Genomic DNA, 16,285 nt, shown 5'->3' on the forward strand with positions numbered 1-16,285 from the left:
GAGAGGCTGCGCCAGAGCGCTGCTGTTTCCACGGAGGAAGGACTATCTTTTATTTATTTAATCCAAGCCATTCTGTAAATTATTCATTCACGTTTATGTAAGCGATTGAGCTACACGGATCGTGGGGGCAGGTCAAGGCACGGACTCTGCCCCGAATCAAAGGGGCCGCCCCCAGGGTCCAACCTGGACAGGCTCTGCTGCCCCCGTGGACCAGGCCGCCCAGGGCCAGGTACCCTCGGCCGGCGGCCGCCCATGAGACCTGGAAGACGCTGCCCCCGAGCCCTGTGTCCCAGCCTTGCCTTGTGGGCTGAGGGCTGCACTGGGCCTGGGGCGAGACCTGCCCCCTGGGGTCCTGGGGCCGTCCCGGCAGTTCCGCGAGCAGCAGGCAGCTCGGGTCACCCACCTGCTTTGGGGTCTGTCGGCAGGGGAACAGGCTTCGTCTGCACACAGCGGGCATCCCCTCTCATGGCCGGGCTGCGTGCATCACACAAATGCTCCCATCCCCATCGGGCATCCGAGAGCTCATGGGCGGTGCGGCCTGTGTCCGGGGTGAGATGCCCCCACACGCTCGGCCATGAGCGCTTCCTCCAGAACAGGTTTTGCCCCCGTTAACAGCCCATCCTCGGTGGCTCAGCTGAGGGACACGGGGAGAACCTGGAGTCAGAGCGGCCCGCTGCCTTCCTGACTTCGAAGTCTGATTACTGGGTTGATAAGGGCCCCGTCCCCAGGCTCGGCTCTGGAGTGAGGGCGCCCCTCCGGCCTTCGGGGTGGGAAGCCATCCAGGAGTGCGGGGGCCGTGGAGAGGCCTGGAGTTGAGGGTCCCTGGTTTCGGGCCGGGCTGCCCCAGCGCTGCAGGCTGTGTAGACAAGACTCGGGAAGTGTGCTAGAATCCTGGCGTGTTGTGGAGCCTGAGGGTCTTGAGGTCCGGGGTCAGAGGGCCCCACCTCTGATGTGGATCTGCGGTCAATGGTCGGCCGCCTGAGTCCACGCTTATGAGATGGGGGACCCCGCACACACCTCGTGGCCGCAGTGGCTGCCACCCCCGTCCCCCCAGCAGCGCCTGGCCCCGGGCCCCACTCAGTCCAGCCTAATCCTCAAGACGGCTGTATCCCCGACAACCCCTGGAACCAGTGTGGGGGCAGAGGTGGGGGGGTCCCTCTCCCCGGAGTGCAGGCTCCCTGCCGGCCCTGTCGCCTCCTCTGAAAGACACCCTGACAACATCCTCTCATCTTAAAGCAGCCCTGCCAGGGCGCTCACACCTGCACCAGATGCCCTGGGTCCTGAGGGTCAGCCTGCGGCAGGGGCCGCTTGCGTCCCGGTCACAGTGAGGGGGTGGTCCTCGGGGACAGCAGGCCGCACACTAGGCTGAGGCTGGAGGCCCGGGGGTCTCACACCCCTCGGGCAGCATCGGGCCTCACAGGCGACTCTGCGCTGAGTGCAGCCGGCTCGTTAATCACGGGGCTGAGCCGAGGTTTAATTGCCGGGACGGCGTCTTCGGGCGGAGGATGCATGTAACTGCTGTGTGTGCTCCTGGTGGCTTCAGCAGCTGCTTCCTCCCCATGCGGCCCCGCCCTGAGCTCTCCAGTTAGGACAGGGCCGGAGGGCCCCGCCCTGAGCTCCCCGGTTAGGACGGGGCCGGAGGGTCCCGCCCTGAGCTCTCCGGTTAGGACGGGCCCGGGTGCCCTGCCCCACCCCACACCCAGGGAGCCGGTCTCCCAGGGGCTGGTCTCTGGGAGGCCGGCCGGGGAACCACCAGCAGTGTGATCCGAAGTCTCCAGATGACCTCCGCTCCCGCGGCCCCCTCCCCCGTGCTTCTCTGTGGCAGCCTGGGGAGTCTTTGCCCCGGGACAGACCCGGGGCTGGAGCCCGGGGTGGGGGTCCCCGTCCACGCCGAGGAGGGGTGAGCCCAGCTCGCTGTCCTCATGGGGAGCCGCACGTGGCCGCCCGGCCGCCGGGCGTGGCATGCACCCCCCTCACCCCTCAGTCGACGCCCTGCCGCCCCGACTGCCCTCCTGAGACCCCAGGGAGCTGACCCCGCCGTCCCCCCCCACAGAGCTGAAGAAGCAGGTGGAGAGCGCGGAGCTGAAGAACCAGCGGCTGAAAGAGGTCTTCCAGACCAAGATCCAGGAGTTCCGGAAAGCGTGCTACACGCTGACTGGCTACCAGGTGGACATCACCACGGAGAACCAGTACCGGCTGACGTCCATGTACGCCGAGCAGAAGGCCGACTGCCTCATCTTCAAGGTGGGACGCGGTGCGCCCCGGGCCCCGCCCTGCCCTCCTCCCTCAGCGTCCGCTCCCCCGGGGGGGGCCCGGGACTCCGTGTCAGTGTTCTCTGGGGGCTGAGGAACAGGGGGAAAGTCAGGGAGGGGCCCTCAGCGCGGCCGCGGGTGCAGCTGGACGGCGGTGGGCGGGACCAGTGAGAGAGCCCCGAACCCGAGCTGCTCCCGTGGTCAGGGGCCACCAGGCCGGGGCCCCAGGGAGGGCTTTCGGGGGCCAACAGCATGGCTTGGGCTCTGCCGCACCCGATGGTGGGAAGTCTAAGCAGCTCAGCGCCCTTCTGCCCTCTTGCTGGACCCCAGGGTGCTGAGTCAGGGCGGGAGCCCCATGTCCAGCATGGCCCCCTGCCTTCCAGCTCAGAGCACGTGCAGAGTGTGGGCTGAGGGCGGGAGGGACCCAGAGGAATGGTGGCCGGCGGCGTCCTCCCCTCCAGGCACCCTGCGTGGAGCACCTGTCTCGCTGGGCTTGGACTCAGGGCCCTTCTGGCCTGGCCTCAGGGGTCAGGGGTCAGAAAGATTCCTGGCCAGCCGAGCTCCAAGGAAGGGTCTCGGGGAAGCTGGCGGGAGCAGAGGCCAGCCCTGCCGCCTGGGGCAGACACAGGCTCCTGGGGCCACGGGTCCGGCTGAGGAATGACCACAGGCGACGGCAGTCTCCGTGATTCATTGTTTTCCCAGAGGTGGTTTCGCAGGCAGCAGGGGTGCTGGAGGCAGAGTTAGAAACAGCTGCGCCGTCGCAGGTGGGGGGTGCAGGTGTGCAGAGGGGAGGGCGGGCCTGGGCGGCCCCGGGGGAGGGGGAGCTGCCTGCCAGAGCTCAGCCCCGCATCTCCCCACAGGGCCTGGCCCCCGGCCCGCCTGCCCCCGGGAGTGGGCCCGGAGCCCTCAAGCATGCCCGGGAGGCCTGGCCCCCAGGAGTGGGCCCGGAGCCCTCAGACGGCCCGGGAGGCGTGTCCCCCAGGAGTGGGCCCGGAGCCCTCAGGCGTGCCTGGGAGGCCTGGCCCCCAGGAGTGGGCCCGGAGCCTTCAGGCGTGCCTGGAAGGTCTGTCCCAGGAGCTGACAGCCAGGGTTCCTTTGAGCTGGGAGGAGGTGGGGGTTTCCGGGCGCCCCGCGTGCGGGCAGCCGCTTCTCTTCCCTGTGGGCCTCAGTGTCCCTGGGCCCTGTGGTGCTCGCCTGCGGCTCTGAGTGCCCATCCGGGCCCCGCTGGCCACCACATTCTAGTACGGGCACCGCGTCCGTCCACTGCCCAGGCCCGTAAGTAGTGCAGATGGGTGTGGTGTCTGGAGGCCCCACAGCCTGAGCCTTCCCGCGGGCCCTGTCACCAGCGTCACGGCCGTGTCAGCAGTGTCACGGCGGCCCCGCTTTCTGAGACCCGAGGGGACGGGGCCCAGGGATCCGGGGGGAGGTGGCTGCTTCTCGCATGCCCGCACCAGGGCCGCGGCGTGTGCGCCCGCGTGTGGAGGCGCCGTGGGGGCGGAGCTGTGTCCCTGGGCCCTGTGCAAGGGGTGGTTCTGTTAGGAGTGATGAACCAGGACTCGTGTGTTGTTTTAACTGTGGAGTCCGTGGGTCCCCTCTGTGTCATCCAGGCTGTGGGTTTTGACAAACGCGAGCTGTCGCATCCCACAGAACAGCTTCGCGCCCTGAGCAGCCCTGTGCTCACCACCGCCTGGCACCCCGGTCATCACCGGCTCCGTGGCTCTGCCTTTCCCGGAGGCCCTGGACTCACAGGTCTGCTTCCTTCCTTGCTGACCCGACTGGGGCCCCAGCTCTCCTCCTCCTGACTTGCCGGCTGGCTCCTCTTTAGCTCTGAGCCGTCTTCCCATCGGGGCCACCCACGGCTGGCTTGTCCGTCACCTCCTAAAGGACATGGTTGTTCCCAGGCTTCAGCAGTTACGGACGAAGCTGCTGTAAACAGGTGGAAACCTTTTCGGCCGCGTGAACGCGTAAACGCAGCCTTAGCCCGTGGGCGGCGCGGAAGCCGCAACGCAGCTGGGCGCGCCGTGGTCTGAGGCTGCCTCCCTGCTTCTGCACCCGGCACGCCTTCCCTGCGCGTGTGTGTCCAGGTCAGCCAAGCTGGCCCAGCTCAGGCGCGGCCTCCGCCGGAAGCGGGGGCCACCTTCACCCCCTCTGTCCTCCCAGCCCGGCCCTGAGGCGAATCCGGCCAAGGAGCTGGCCTTGTTCTGGGCCTAGCCTCGGGCCCAGAGACAGCGGCAGGTCCCCGAGGGTCGGAAGCAGGGAGCGGAGCCTGCGCGTGGGGCCCACCCGCGTGTCCTGGGGGCATCTGGTCCTCCGCATGGCCCCTCGGTGTCAGCTGTGGCCCAGAGCCGGCGGTGGGTCGGCGTCTGCGGGATGGAGGTGACTCCCTAGGCGTTGCTGTCAGCCGGGGGGACAGTGCTGGACCGCGGGCCAGAGCCTCGGAGGTGAGACTGTCCCTGGCGCTCGTGAGCGGGGCGCCTTCTTGTGGCTCTGTGCGTGCCCTGGCAGGGCACGGGGATGTGCGGGGGGCCCCGCCTGCCTCTGTCCCCTCGGACCCGGTCAGCGTGCCTCCCGGGGGCCCATGGCTCCGCCCTTGAGAAATCCACAGTGGGCAGTGCAGTGGGACGGGTTCCTGCAGTCTCCAGGCTATGCAGTCCCCACCAACCGGACGCCCTGCCCCCTCACGGCCTGTCTAGCACGCCCCGCTTGTTGGGCCCTGCGGATAGGCAGAGCAGAGTCCACCCCAGGGCGCCCGTTATCAGGGGTCAGAGACTCAGGTCGAGGCTCCTGTGGCCCCGAAGGGTCTGGTGTTCAGGCTTCTGGGAGCGTCCCGGCTCCTGCAGGCCCTGCTGCCCTGGGGGTGGGTGTGCGCCCCCAGCTGCCCGCCGCGTCCCTGGAAAGCGGCTGGGATGAGCAGAGCACGTTTGCAGCCGCCCCCACCCCAACCTCGTGGAGGGAGCAGGCCCCTCACCACCCTGGCTCCCAGGCCCACCCTGCCCTGGCACAGGCGTCCCGTCTGGTCTGTGGACACAGGCCAGCAGCCTGCTGCATTCATGGGGGCGGGAGCGTGGAGAGGGCCGGGAGGCCCCCCACCCCCACCCTGGGCGTTCTCTGCCCATTGCCCCCGCCTCCCTGGAGAGAGCCGGCCGAGCCAGGGGTGGGGCTGGAGAAGAGAACGGACTAGGCTGGAGCCAGGCCGTAGGGTCTCTGGGTGGCCTGGGCTCGGGGTTCAGGGCTGGAGCCAGCAGGCTCTTGGGAAGGTGCCTGGGGTTGCCCCAGTGACAGCTCGCAGCTGGAGGCGGGGGCAGGGCTCTGAGGCGCCCCCTCTGCCCGTGGTGACCTGGGCCGGGCCGCGATCTGGGGCTCCTCACCCAAGCACGCCTGCCTGCGCTGGGCCTCGGGGCCGCGCTGGGACGCGGAGGCCCTCCCCACGCCGCCCTCTCTGCACAGCAGGGCGCTGGGGTGCGGGCGGGGGGCGGCGAGAGCAGAGGCCTGAGCCAGCAAGGACTCGGAGCCGCGGAGGCCCGGCCCAGGCCACGCTGTCCCCCTAGATGTTTGGACCTGGTGATGGTTGGTAGCTGAACACGGTTCACCCGTGATGCGTCCAAGGAGCAGGCATGTGAGGGGTGGGTGTGGGTGGCTCTGAGCGCCCACTGGGTGCTGCCCTGGGGTCCCCGAGGCCAGCAGACGGCTAGTAACTGCCTCAAAGAGGCAGCCCCTCAGCAACTTGGGGGGCCACCCAAGGACGCCCCGTCCCCATCCCAAGAGCCAGTAGGCCCTTGTTCTCAAAGACCATCCCCCAGGGGCTTTGCCTCTGAGCTCGTGGGCCTGACCCCTGCCCGCCCGCCCGCCCTTCCCTGCAGGCCCGGGCCTCGCTGCCCCCAGCCTCACCCAGTGCTTGGCTCGGGACCCTCATACCCGCCCCCCCCTCCCCCCGCCTGGCACAGGCGTCCCTACTGGTCATGGGGCACCTGGTCCGGGTGTCGTAGGCCTGGGAAGGGCCCGCCAGAGGACCCCAGGGCTGGTGCCGTCCACCGCTGGGCTGAACTGCAGTCCCAAGGCCTAGTGGGTCACATGGTGCCCTTGTCCAGCTCATGGAGCCGAGAGTCCTGGTGCAGGACCGCCTGCTCTCCCGGGAGCCGGGCCTCCCCCTGAGCTGACGCTGCAGGGCTGGGCAGGAGTGCGCGTCTGGTGGCGAACTGGCCCTGGGCGGATGCCGAGTCTCCCGGCCCGCCGGTCCTGATTAACTGTGCAAACCTCATTAGTTCACATCAAAGTCTGTGGAAGGTACTCCTCCGGGGGCCGCGTGAGCAGCCTCTGCTTTCCAAGGAGCGGCCCCCCTCGGCTCTCAGCCCCACCCGCCCGGGTGCCGTGGTCAGTCTGCCCCTCCTCCGAGGCGCAGCTGCCATGAAGAATATTAAAGCAGTTTTCCCAGGAGACGGAAAGGAGCAGGGGGTCTGGAGACCTGCATGGCCCAGCGTCCGGTGTGGTCCCCGCGGAGCTGGGGCTGGGCCGGACCCTGGTGTCTGTCCTGGGAGCACGGCCGTGGCACAGGCGCCCACAGAGCCCCTTGGGGAGCTGGAGTCTTGGGGGCCGCTGGGCAGGCTGGGCACTCTGACGGTGACCCTGCTGCAGGCAGCCCTCACGTTCACTATCTGTTCGCTGCCCCACACATGCTGGATCAGAAGGCCCCGTGCTGGGCCCAGTGTGGGGGCCGAGGGGAGCTGCCCCCTGTCCCGCCCCTCAGCCCCACCTGTCACGACCCTCCCCTCCACTTCCCTGAGACCCGCCGACTGCCCGTCCCTCCAGCCTCAAGGCGGAGAGGGGCCCTGCCGTCACCCGCGGGGGCCCCCGGCCCGGGTCCTGGGGACTGCTCTCCACACGGCCCCTCTGTGGCTCACGGCTGCACCCCTTCAGGAAAGGGCCTGAGTGCAGTGACCGAGCGCCCCTGGAGACGGGTGGAGACCCCCGGCGGGGCTGCAGGGCGGGGCCTCAGCTCCCCCTCGGTCCTCAGGACCCGGCGGACCCCGGGGCTGGACAAGAGAGGTGACCGGGCTGGCCTACTGAACCCCGCCCCACCCCGCACCCAGTCCTGTAGCTTTAACTCACCTGGGAACCAGGACCCCGGGGTCTGGGGAGCCAGGAGCCTGGGGGGTGCTGGCCCCACAGGCAGGGGCCCGGCATGTGCCTGGCTTCCCGCAGCCAGCCCAGGTTGGGGGCCGGGTTTCCCCTTATACGGGGCAGGCGGCTTGGCTTCGGGTCAGAAATCCTCAGGTCAGGATGGACGTTCAGAGTGCCAGGGTCAGCGCGTGTTTGGGGCAGGCTTGGAGCTGAGGGGGGAGCTGTGGGGAGCGGGGTGCCCCCCCAGGACAGTGCCCTGGCCTGTGCTCCTCTGCCGACCCCCAGCTGTGACGGTGATGGTGATGGTTCTCTCAGGCGATGCCGGGGCAGCTCCCACCCGCCGCTTTCTTCCTGCAGTGGAGGCGGGTGCTTCTCGGGGGCTGGCCGGCCCCTCCCCTACCCGCGGCAGGCTCCCCCCCGCCCCCCCAGATGCAGACGAGGCTCCATGCCGCTGATTTGTGAACTCATTGTCAGGGTTACCCTGTGGGAGGCGTGTTTGTTTTCACGTTACGCTGGTGATACAGAGCTTGCTTCCAAGCTGGGCCTATTTAACTTGATAAGGATAGTTGATTTAAAGAAAAACATTAAGTAAATGACAGATCTGGCCAGCGGCGTGAGCAGACAGCTGCCGCTCAGAGACCTGCCGAGCGCCTGCTCACTGGCCACCCGCTCGGCCCACAGCAGCCCCGACTCCTCACCACACGGAGGGTTCCCAGGGAGCGCCCAGCTCACGGCACCCGACACAGGCAGCCTCTGACCCGGGGGCTGCCAGGTCCCTGCCCCGCTCCCCCGACTCAGCTGAGATGAGGCCCCGATCGATGCCAGCCTGCAGGCTCTGGCACACGTGCCCCCGGACCCCCGCCATTAACGACAGAGCTCCTGCAGTGATTTCCCCGGCTCTCAGCCTGACCCTGTGGTGAGGAAAATCAAGCTGAAATTAGATCAAATTTCAAATGTTAAGCTAACCAATTATAAAAGCAATCACATAGAAACACACGTTTTTCAAAAACACTGTTGTTTACTCTGCCCTAATTAATGCGTGCAGGAAGGAGGTCTGGGCTGCGGGGCAGTGAGTCCAGCGCTGACACTCTCCCTGGGACCTGTCCCTGGTGGGTGCAGGGCCAGGGCGGAGCCCAGACCCACAGGCCCCGGCCCCCACCTGTACCTCTGGCTGGGAGTATAAGAACGTGCCAAGTGCACCTCTGAACGGGCACCAGTGTCCTGGGGCAAGACATCCCAGGCCCCCTAGCAAGGCCCGGCCTTGCTGTCACCCCTGGAGGCATCGTCTGCCTGAAGTGCTCCCCTCAGGTGCTCCCCTCCAGCACTTCTCCCCCTCGGGTGCTCCCCTCTGGTGCTCCCCTCCAGCATTTCTCCTGTCGGTCTCCCCCTCCTGTCCTCTCCCTGGCGTCCGGGGCCAGTTCTGCACTTGAGATCAGCACTGGAGCCCATGTTCATGCAGGACGGCTGTGTCCACGGGTCAGGGACTGGTGAGGAGTGAGAACGGTTCAGCCGCTACTGCCCAACGCCATCTGCAGACTCAGTGCTGTCCGTTACTCCTGATACTTCTCGCAGAGCCAGAACAGATAACTCTAAAACTTACATGGAACCACAGAAGACCCAGAATCGCCAAAGCAATCCTGAGCAAAAAGAGCAAAGCTGGAGGCATGACCCTCCCAGACTTCAGACAAAGCTACAGTAATCAAAGCAGCGTGGTACTGGCACAAAAACAGACAGATGGATCAGTGGAACAGACTAGAGAGCCCAGCAATAAACCCACACACCTGCTGTCAATGAATCCACAAGTAAGAAGGCAAGAACATACAATGGAGGAAAGATAGTTCCTTCAGCAAGCAGTACTGGGAAAGTTCTACATCCGCATGTAAATCAATGAAGTTATAACATAGCCTCCTACCATACACAAAAATAAACACAAAATGGCTTAAAGACCTAAGTATAGATTAGGACACCATCAAACTCTGGACTCCTAGAAGAGAGGACAGGCAAAGCGTTCTCTGGCATAAATTACAGCAGTGTTTTCTTATATCAGTCTCCCAAGGTAATAGAAATGAAAACAAAAATAAATAAATGGGACCTAATCAAACTTAAAAGCTTTTCACAGTAATGGAAATCGTAAACAGAATGAAATGACAGCCTACAGGCTGGGAGAGAACGTTTGTGAATGACATTATCAACAAGGGCTTCTTTCCAAAATACGTAAACAGCTCATACAATGCAATAACGAAAAAGCAAGCAACCCAATGGAGAAACCGACAGAAGGCCTAAGCAGACCTTTCTCCAGAGAAGACGCTCGATGTTCCACAGGCACATGAAAGATGCTCAGTGTCTTAGAGAAATGCAGATCAGAGCTGCAAGGAGGCGTCATCACACGGGTCAGAATTGCTGTCGTCAGAAAGCCCACAGTAATGAGCAGCGGGGACAATGAGTGTGGAGACAAGGGAGCCCCCCTACACCATCAGCGGGAATGTGGACTGGTGCAGCCGCTGTCCACAGCGGTCTGGAGATTCCTCAAAAAACTGAAGATAGAGCCACGCGGTGACCCTCCAGCCCCACCTGGGGCCTGTATCCAGACAAAGCTGTAAATCACGGGGCTTCCCTGGGGGCTCAGCGGTGAGGAATCTGCCGGCCAGCGCGGGAAACGCAGGCTCGATCCCTGATCCGGAAGACCCCACGCGTCCTGGGCAGCCGCTGGGAGGAGCAGTGCTCAGCCCGGCCCTAACGGTGTCCCTCCGGCACGGGGGCTGGGTCTGCCCTCGCCCCCACCCTGCCCGCCCGGGCGGGGCCGCTGCACTGGCCTCTGGCAGGGGGCTGGCGCCATTGCTGATGGGGGTTCCCTCGGGTGAGCTCCGCCGCCACGGGCAGTGCCAGCCGTCTCCCAGGAGGACGCCAGGCCCTCCAGGGCGGGCCAGGGGCAGGGCCCAGGTCCCTCCAGGGTCCTGTGGGCCATCGTCAGGCGGGGGCTCATCTGTGACTCCATCCCTCCGGGCCTGCGGAGGCATTAGGGGTGCCCCTGGGCTGCCTGTGAGCAGGAGGGGCCGAGGGCAGCTGTGGGCGGGGCACAGGGTGGGCCCCGTGGGTTCAGATTCGGCTTGTGGGGCCTGAGGCCCGCAGAGGAGCTCGGGGGCGTCAGGATCGGGGGACGTGGAGGCCGTGCAGGCGCAGAGGTGTGGCGGGGCCACCCGCTCAGTGACGAGGGCCTCAGCGGGCACGTGGATGAATGTGCCTGGTGCTCGGGGAATGAGCTGGTAATTACACTTCACCATGAGGGCCATCAATTGCAGCCCTCGCCAAAGCACCCCCGCGGGAGATGGGGAGGCCGTTTGTTACCTGGTGACTCACAGGAACAGCTCAGCCAGCTCCAAGCAGACCTTTCAGGGGCTGGACCCAGACTCCAGGGCTGCCCCCCCACCTGCCTGCCTGCCCCTCTCAACCTGCCTGCCCCCCCACCTGCCTACCCTCCCCCCAAACCTGCCTGCCCCCCCAGCTGCCTGCCCTCCCCCCAAACCTGCCTGCCCCCCCACCTGCCTGCCCCTCCCACCTTCCTGCCCCCCCACCTGCCTGCCCTCCCCCACCTGCCTGCCCTCCCCCACCTGCCTGCCCTCTCCCCCAAACCTGCCTGCCCCCCCAGCTGCCTGCCCTCCCCCCAAACCTGCCTGCCCCCCCACCTGCCTGCCCCTCCCACCTTCCTGCCCCCCCACCTGCCTGCCCTCCCCCACCTGCCTGCCCTCTCCCCCAAACCTGCCTGCCCCCCCAGCTGCCTGCCCTCCCCCCAAACCTGCCTGCCCCCCCACCTGCCTGCCCCCCCACCTTCCTGCCCCCCCACCTGCCTGCCCTCCCCCACCTGCCTGCCCTCTCCCCCAAACCTGCCTGCCCCCCCAGCTGCCTGCCGTCTCCCCCAAACCTGCCTGCCCCCCCACCTGCCTGCCCTCCCCCCCAAACCTGCCTGCCCCACCCCCCCCGCCTGGCCACATGGTGCCCGGAGGCCAGCAGGAGGGCTGTGCACGGGTCCCTGGACACACGATGCCCAGGGATTGCAGAGGATGAAGGGGGCTTGCTTGGTTCAGCCTGAAGGAGGTCGCAGGGGCCGGGAAGGGCGGAGGCCCCCAGCCCCAGTGAGCTCCTGCCGCACTCCCCCTACCAGACCCTGAGGAGCCCCCGCCCAGTGACTGTCCGTCCAGCCGGTCCCAGCCACGGCCAGGCCCTGGCCCCAGGCCTCTCCTCCCTCCGTCCCCACGGGCGCCCATGCTGGGAGTGAGAGGCCCGCCTGCATCTGGGGGTGCACCTTCAGGAGGGCTAGGGCCCCGCTGCCGCCCCCTCCGCGTCCCGCAGGGCCCCGCCCGTGGGCGTCAGGCCAGGAGGGGCGCCTGGGCGGCGGGGAGCCCCACCGTGGACACCGGGTGATTTAGCGACATGATTACGCCTGACGCAATACCTCACAGAGCTGCTTATTAGATTTCCCCTTTTCCTTCCAAACGCTGCTTGGAAATAAACACCTGGGGCTGTTATACTTTATCCCCCTCCGTTTAATTAACTTTTAAATCACATGATGTCGCCGGACCACTCTCAGATGTTGGCTGTCTGGGCCGGGCTGGTGACTGTGAGCCGCTCGACAGGGCGCCTCTCAGATGGGATTCGGGCTCCGCGCTGTGGCCTGAGGTCCCGGCTCTGCTGTGGTGGCCACGTGCCCCGCTCCCCTGCCCAGCACCGAGGAGCCTGGAAACCCGAGGGGGCGTCGCAGCCCCAGGAGCTTTGGCCCGGGAGCGAGGCCCAGGGAAGCCGCTCAGACGGGCGAGCGTGGGCTGTGTTCAGACAGGCCCTGCCAGGCTACTTGGGAGATGAGAGTCCTCCTTAAGGTCACGCTCTGCCGGGAAACGAAGCAGTGTTTTCCTAATCCCGGTGGCTGTCCTTCTGGAGGGGAGGATAGCATTGTGTGGCTCGTTGTGGCCCAGGATCACGTGGGCTCCCGTCTCCCGTGTGGGCCCGGCCCTCACGCTCTCCTGCTCCCAGACTGCAGGAGGGCCGGCGACCCCTCCCTCGCACGCCCTCCCACCCCTGGTGGACGCGAGCCCCAGGAGCCCCCTCGGCCGTGAGCAGGCTGTGGGGAAGGCACTGGACGGGAGCCCTCCGCCTCGTGGGAGCAGCGGGCATCAGAGCCCTGGCTGACTCCCCGGAGCCACATTGGCTCAGGGAGGCCGAGGCAGGTGCTCTCGAGCCTTCCTGCAGGACCGGCTCTGCAGGGCCACCCTGAACCTCCACATGCCCTCGGGCTCGACCGAACTTGGCCTCTGCCAGTGTGCTCCGCTGCCCCCCACCCATGCCCGGCTCCCTGCCCGAAGGCTGCAGCATGCAAGTCCTGGATCCCGTGTCCTGACACAAAGCTGGTGCTTACTCGGCAGAAAAGGCTGGCAAAGTTGGGAACAATCTGTGGTCTTCAAACTCCCCAAAGAGAGTAATTTCCTCTCCCCGGACAGACGTGAACATGAGGGGCCTTTGCAAAAGTCATTTCTGAAATTAAATCACAGGAAGGTAGCTGCAAGAAGTGAGGACATTATCTGTATTCCATTCTTGGGGCCAAGGAGCAAATTCAGCAGCAGAATGTGTTTGGAAATTTCTTTTTTAAATGAATGTGGTCAATGCAAATGCAGCGCTGTCAGCAGGATGAGGAAAGACCGTCATACGATTCAGGCCCTGTGAAGCGCGTCTGGAGGCCGAGTGTGGCCACATGCAGGCTGAGGTGCTGATGAAACGGAAAGTGGACTTCACACGCTGTGCATATGCAAACTGCATCCCCGCGCATTCTCTGCAGAGAACGAAGCCCTTGCTCTCTTTTGCGCCCATTGTCCGCCGGCGGGCGGGGCATCCGCGAGTGAATGTCGGTGCACTCGCAGCATCTCCGGCTGGGGGCTGGGGAGCCGGGGCCCTCTGCCCCCACCCCGCCGGCCTGGGTGGTCCCTGGCTGGCACTCGTCCTCTGCCCGACGCCCCGTGGGTCCTGGGTGGTCCCTGGCTGGCACTCGTCCTCTGCCCGACGCCCCGTGGGTCCTGCGTGGTCCCTGGCTGGCACTCGTCCTCTGCCCGATGCCCCGTGGGTCCTAGCAGTGGGCAGACGCCCTGGGTGACGTGTCAGATGGGCACCCTCGGGGTGGGCCTCCCTTGGTGGCGTCGATGTGAATCCATCCTGACAGCAGGGCGCTGTCCAGCCAGAGCAAAGGACGCCCCCGCCCCACCTGTGCTCTGAGCTGCCTGGACGTCGTGAGCCTTGGTGGAGCTGGGCGGCAGGGCAGCGTGAGAAGCTGCCAGCGGGTAAGGGTGTGCCGCTTGGCGTCAGCACGGAGCCCCTGGGAGAGGGCGCAGAGGATGTGCCTTCAGCGCGGCCGGACCCCGGGGCCTGCCTGGGGCGGCGGGGCGGCAGGGCCCGGACAGGGTGTGGTGTGGGGCTTGGGGGGCCCTCGGGCCCTGGCTTGTGCCGGGGAAGCCGGCTCACGGGGCGGGAGGCTTCTCTACGGGAGGTGAGTCCTGACCAGACCCGCTGTCTCCAACTCGAGTCTTGGCCCGGTCTCCACCCCCACCTTTGGCCTTGACTCCGTGTTAGCAGAAAAGCCCGGTAGGAACCGAGCACTTCAGCAACGAGGTGTTTTAATTGCATCTTAAAATAGAATTGCAATAAAGAACCTTAAACTGTGGCTAACCAATTGTATTTAAGGGAGTCCCGGCACGGTCAGAGGCGGGCAGACTAGTGAAGCCGGCCCACCCCCCGAGCACCAGCGCCGGGGCCTTGACCCACCTGGCCACCCCGACCCGTTCCCAGGCCCAGCTGCGTCACACTGGGCGGGCACCGAGCGCAGGGCCGGAGCCTGTTGGTTGGTTTATCGTCCCTCTGAGAACCTCTGGGTTCTACCAGGAAGAGAGGAGGCCGCCTCCCCGTCAGGACACGGGGAGCGGACCGCCTGTACAGGGCCGTGGGGAGTCTCGGGGAGCCGGCCCTGGCTGCAGTGGATCTAGGCAGTCCCTGGAGCTCCTGCGTGGTCCTGAGGAGTGAGCAGGTCCCCCTTGCAGCCACCCTGCCCCCTGGGGCTCCAGGGGGGCCCCGTTGGCTCCAGAAGCCCCGAGATTGGCCAGCCCGGTGACTTCTTACCCTGGCCCCCGCCGCTGCAGCCCAGCCTCCAGCCTGGGGCTCAGACACACTGGTCCTGGTCCCCCAGTTGGCCTCCATCCTGAGAGGAAGACGGGGTGGCCACGCCTCGTAACCCGCACCCTCCCGGCTCCTGACTCCGCTGCTCTGCAGGGGGAGTTGGGGAGGAAGGGTCAGCTCTGCAGCTGCACGCACCAGGGTCCGGCCCGCGTCCGACTGAGGACTGGCTCAGGGGCTGTGTGGGCACGGGAGCCCTGAGGAGGGGGCCGACCTGTCCCGGGGGCGCCGGGCACCCCATGGGTTTGGACCCTCAGGATCCTTGGGGAAGCCTCTACTTCCGGCTCCTTTCTCACTTCAAGGACGTGCGGTCTAGCTCCAGAATGGATAGCAGGGCCAGACCCTGAGCAGGGAAGGCTAGGGCAGAACCCTGGGTGGACCACCTCTGGCCTCCGGGCTGAAGCCTCAGGGCCACGGGGGCTGCAGCCATGTGGAAGCCCAGCGCTCAGGTGGGAATGGCCGGGGGTGAAGTCTGTTGCCACTTCCTCTCGTTTAATTACCAGCGTGTCAGTTGCAGAGTTGAAATGGAGCTTAAAAAGCCTTTGTGAGTAATTAGTGTCAAAAACACAAGATCTACAAAGCCATAAGCTCACAGCTTGGTGATGTTACCAAGTACTAATTAAAAAGGAAGAGAGAAAATTCTGTCTGGAGATCAGATCCTCATCCCTGCCAGAGACGGAAAACAAGGCCAGTGCAGACAGCCTGGTGCGGGGTGAGGGGTGGTCGGCTCCGGCCTGCGCACATCGGCTTGGCTGGGCCTCCGGACACCACCGCTGCACCTGTGGTTCCCCCAGTGCCGGCCAGGCAGGCTTCCAGGGCTGGTCACCTGTTCGAACCACAGAGGCTGCGTCCTGCAGTGGGCGTGCCCTCACAGTCAGGCCTGGTCGCGCTGTCCATGTGCCCGCATCCAGCAGTAGTGGCAGAGGAGGCCACTCGGGTGAGAGGACAGAGCCTTCTCCTCCTGCCCACGCCGCTCTGTTGATGGAGGGAGACCGAGGCTGCTGGGTCATCATGTCAGACGTCTGTGCCTGACACGCTTGTACAGCCCAGCGTGAAAACAGGAGAGCGTCGCATAAGTGTCAGGGTCCACGCAGAGGCGGCAAGGAGGCTCCTGGGAGATGGCATGTCTGCAGTAGGGCTGCAGGGTGTGTGCACGAGGGAGAGCATGTGTGTCTGTATAGGAGGGTGTGCGAAAGCGTGTGTGTGTGCGAGTGCACATACTCACTCATGTACAAGAGTGCCTGCCTGCGTCTGTGTGTGCGTGGCTGGGAGGAGCAGGGTCAGCAGAGGCCGGGGGCTGTGGTGGTGAGCCAGCCCCTCTCCTCTGCCATGGGGGTTCTGGTTCTCGGCATTTCCATATTCATTTTGGACCCAGCTTCTCGACCTCCCCAGAAGCCTGCTGAGGTTCGGTTGGGACCGCCCTGCAGCGGGGTCCCCTGGGGAGAGCCGCCCTCAGCAGTGTCGTCTTCACCCGAGAATGGTCTCTCTCCTCTGTCTTCCCATTTCTTTCTGTCAGACTTATCTCCAAGTGTTCCATGTGTCTGCTGCTATTGTAAACTGCTTTTTACTCTTAATTTCATTTTGTTGTTAGTATATACAAATAGTTCGTTTTTATAAAAGGGGCGTTTTATTTTGCAGCCTTGCTGACCTCACGATGAGCTCTAGTAGCCTTTTAACCTGTTGTGTGCAGAGATGGTGGTGGGATCTGT

The 16,285-nt window shown here is 65.4% G+C and overlaps 1 protein-coding gene across 7 annotated transcripts in view; it reads left to right on the top strand.

The window, feature by feature from the left end:
• Window positions 1-16,285, top strand: part of MAD1L1 (mitotic arrest deficient 1 like 1) — a 230,999-nt gene that overhangs the window by 206,319 nt on the left and 8,395 nt on the right. For all 7 annotated transcript variants that reach the window (XM_070460540.1, XM_070460539.1, XM_070460542.1 and 4 more), the window contains one exon: window positions 2,054-2,244. In XM_070460540.1, the coding sequence (XP_070316641.1) occupies window positions 2,054-2,244 (191 nt within the window). The remainder of the gene's footprint in view (window positions 1-2,053; window positions 2,245-16,285) is intronic.

Source organism: Odocoileus virginianus, chromosome 33 (assembly GCF_023699985.2).
Source record: "Odocoileus virginianus isolate 20LAN1187 ecotype Illinois chromosome 33, Ovbor_1.2, whole genome shotgun sequence".
NCBI lineage: Eukaryota > Metazoa > Chordata > Mammalia > Artiodactyla > Cervidae > Odocoileus > Odocoileus virginianus.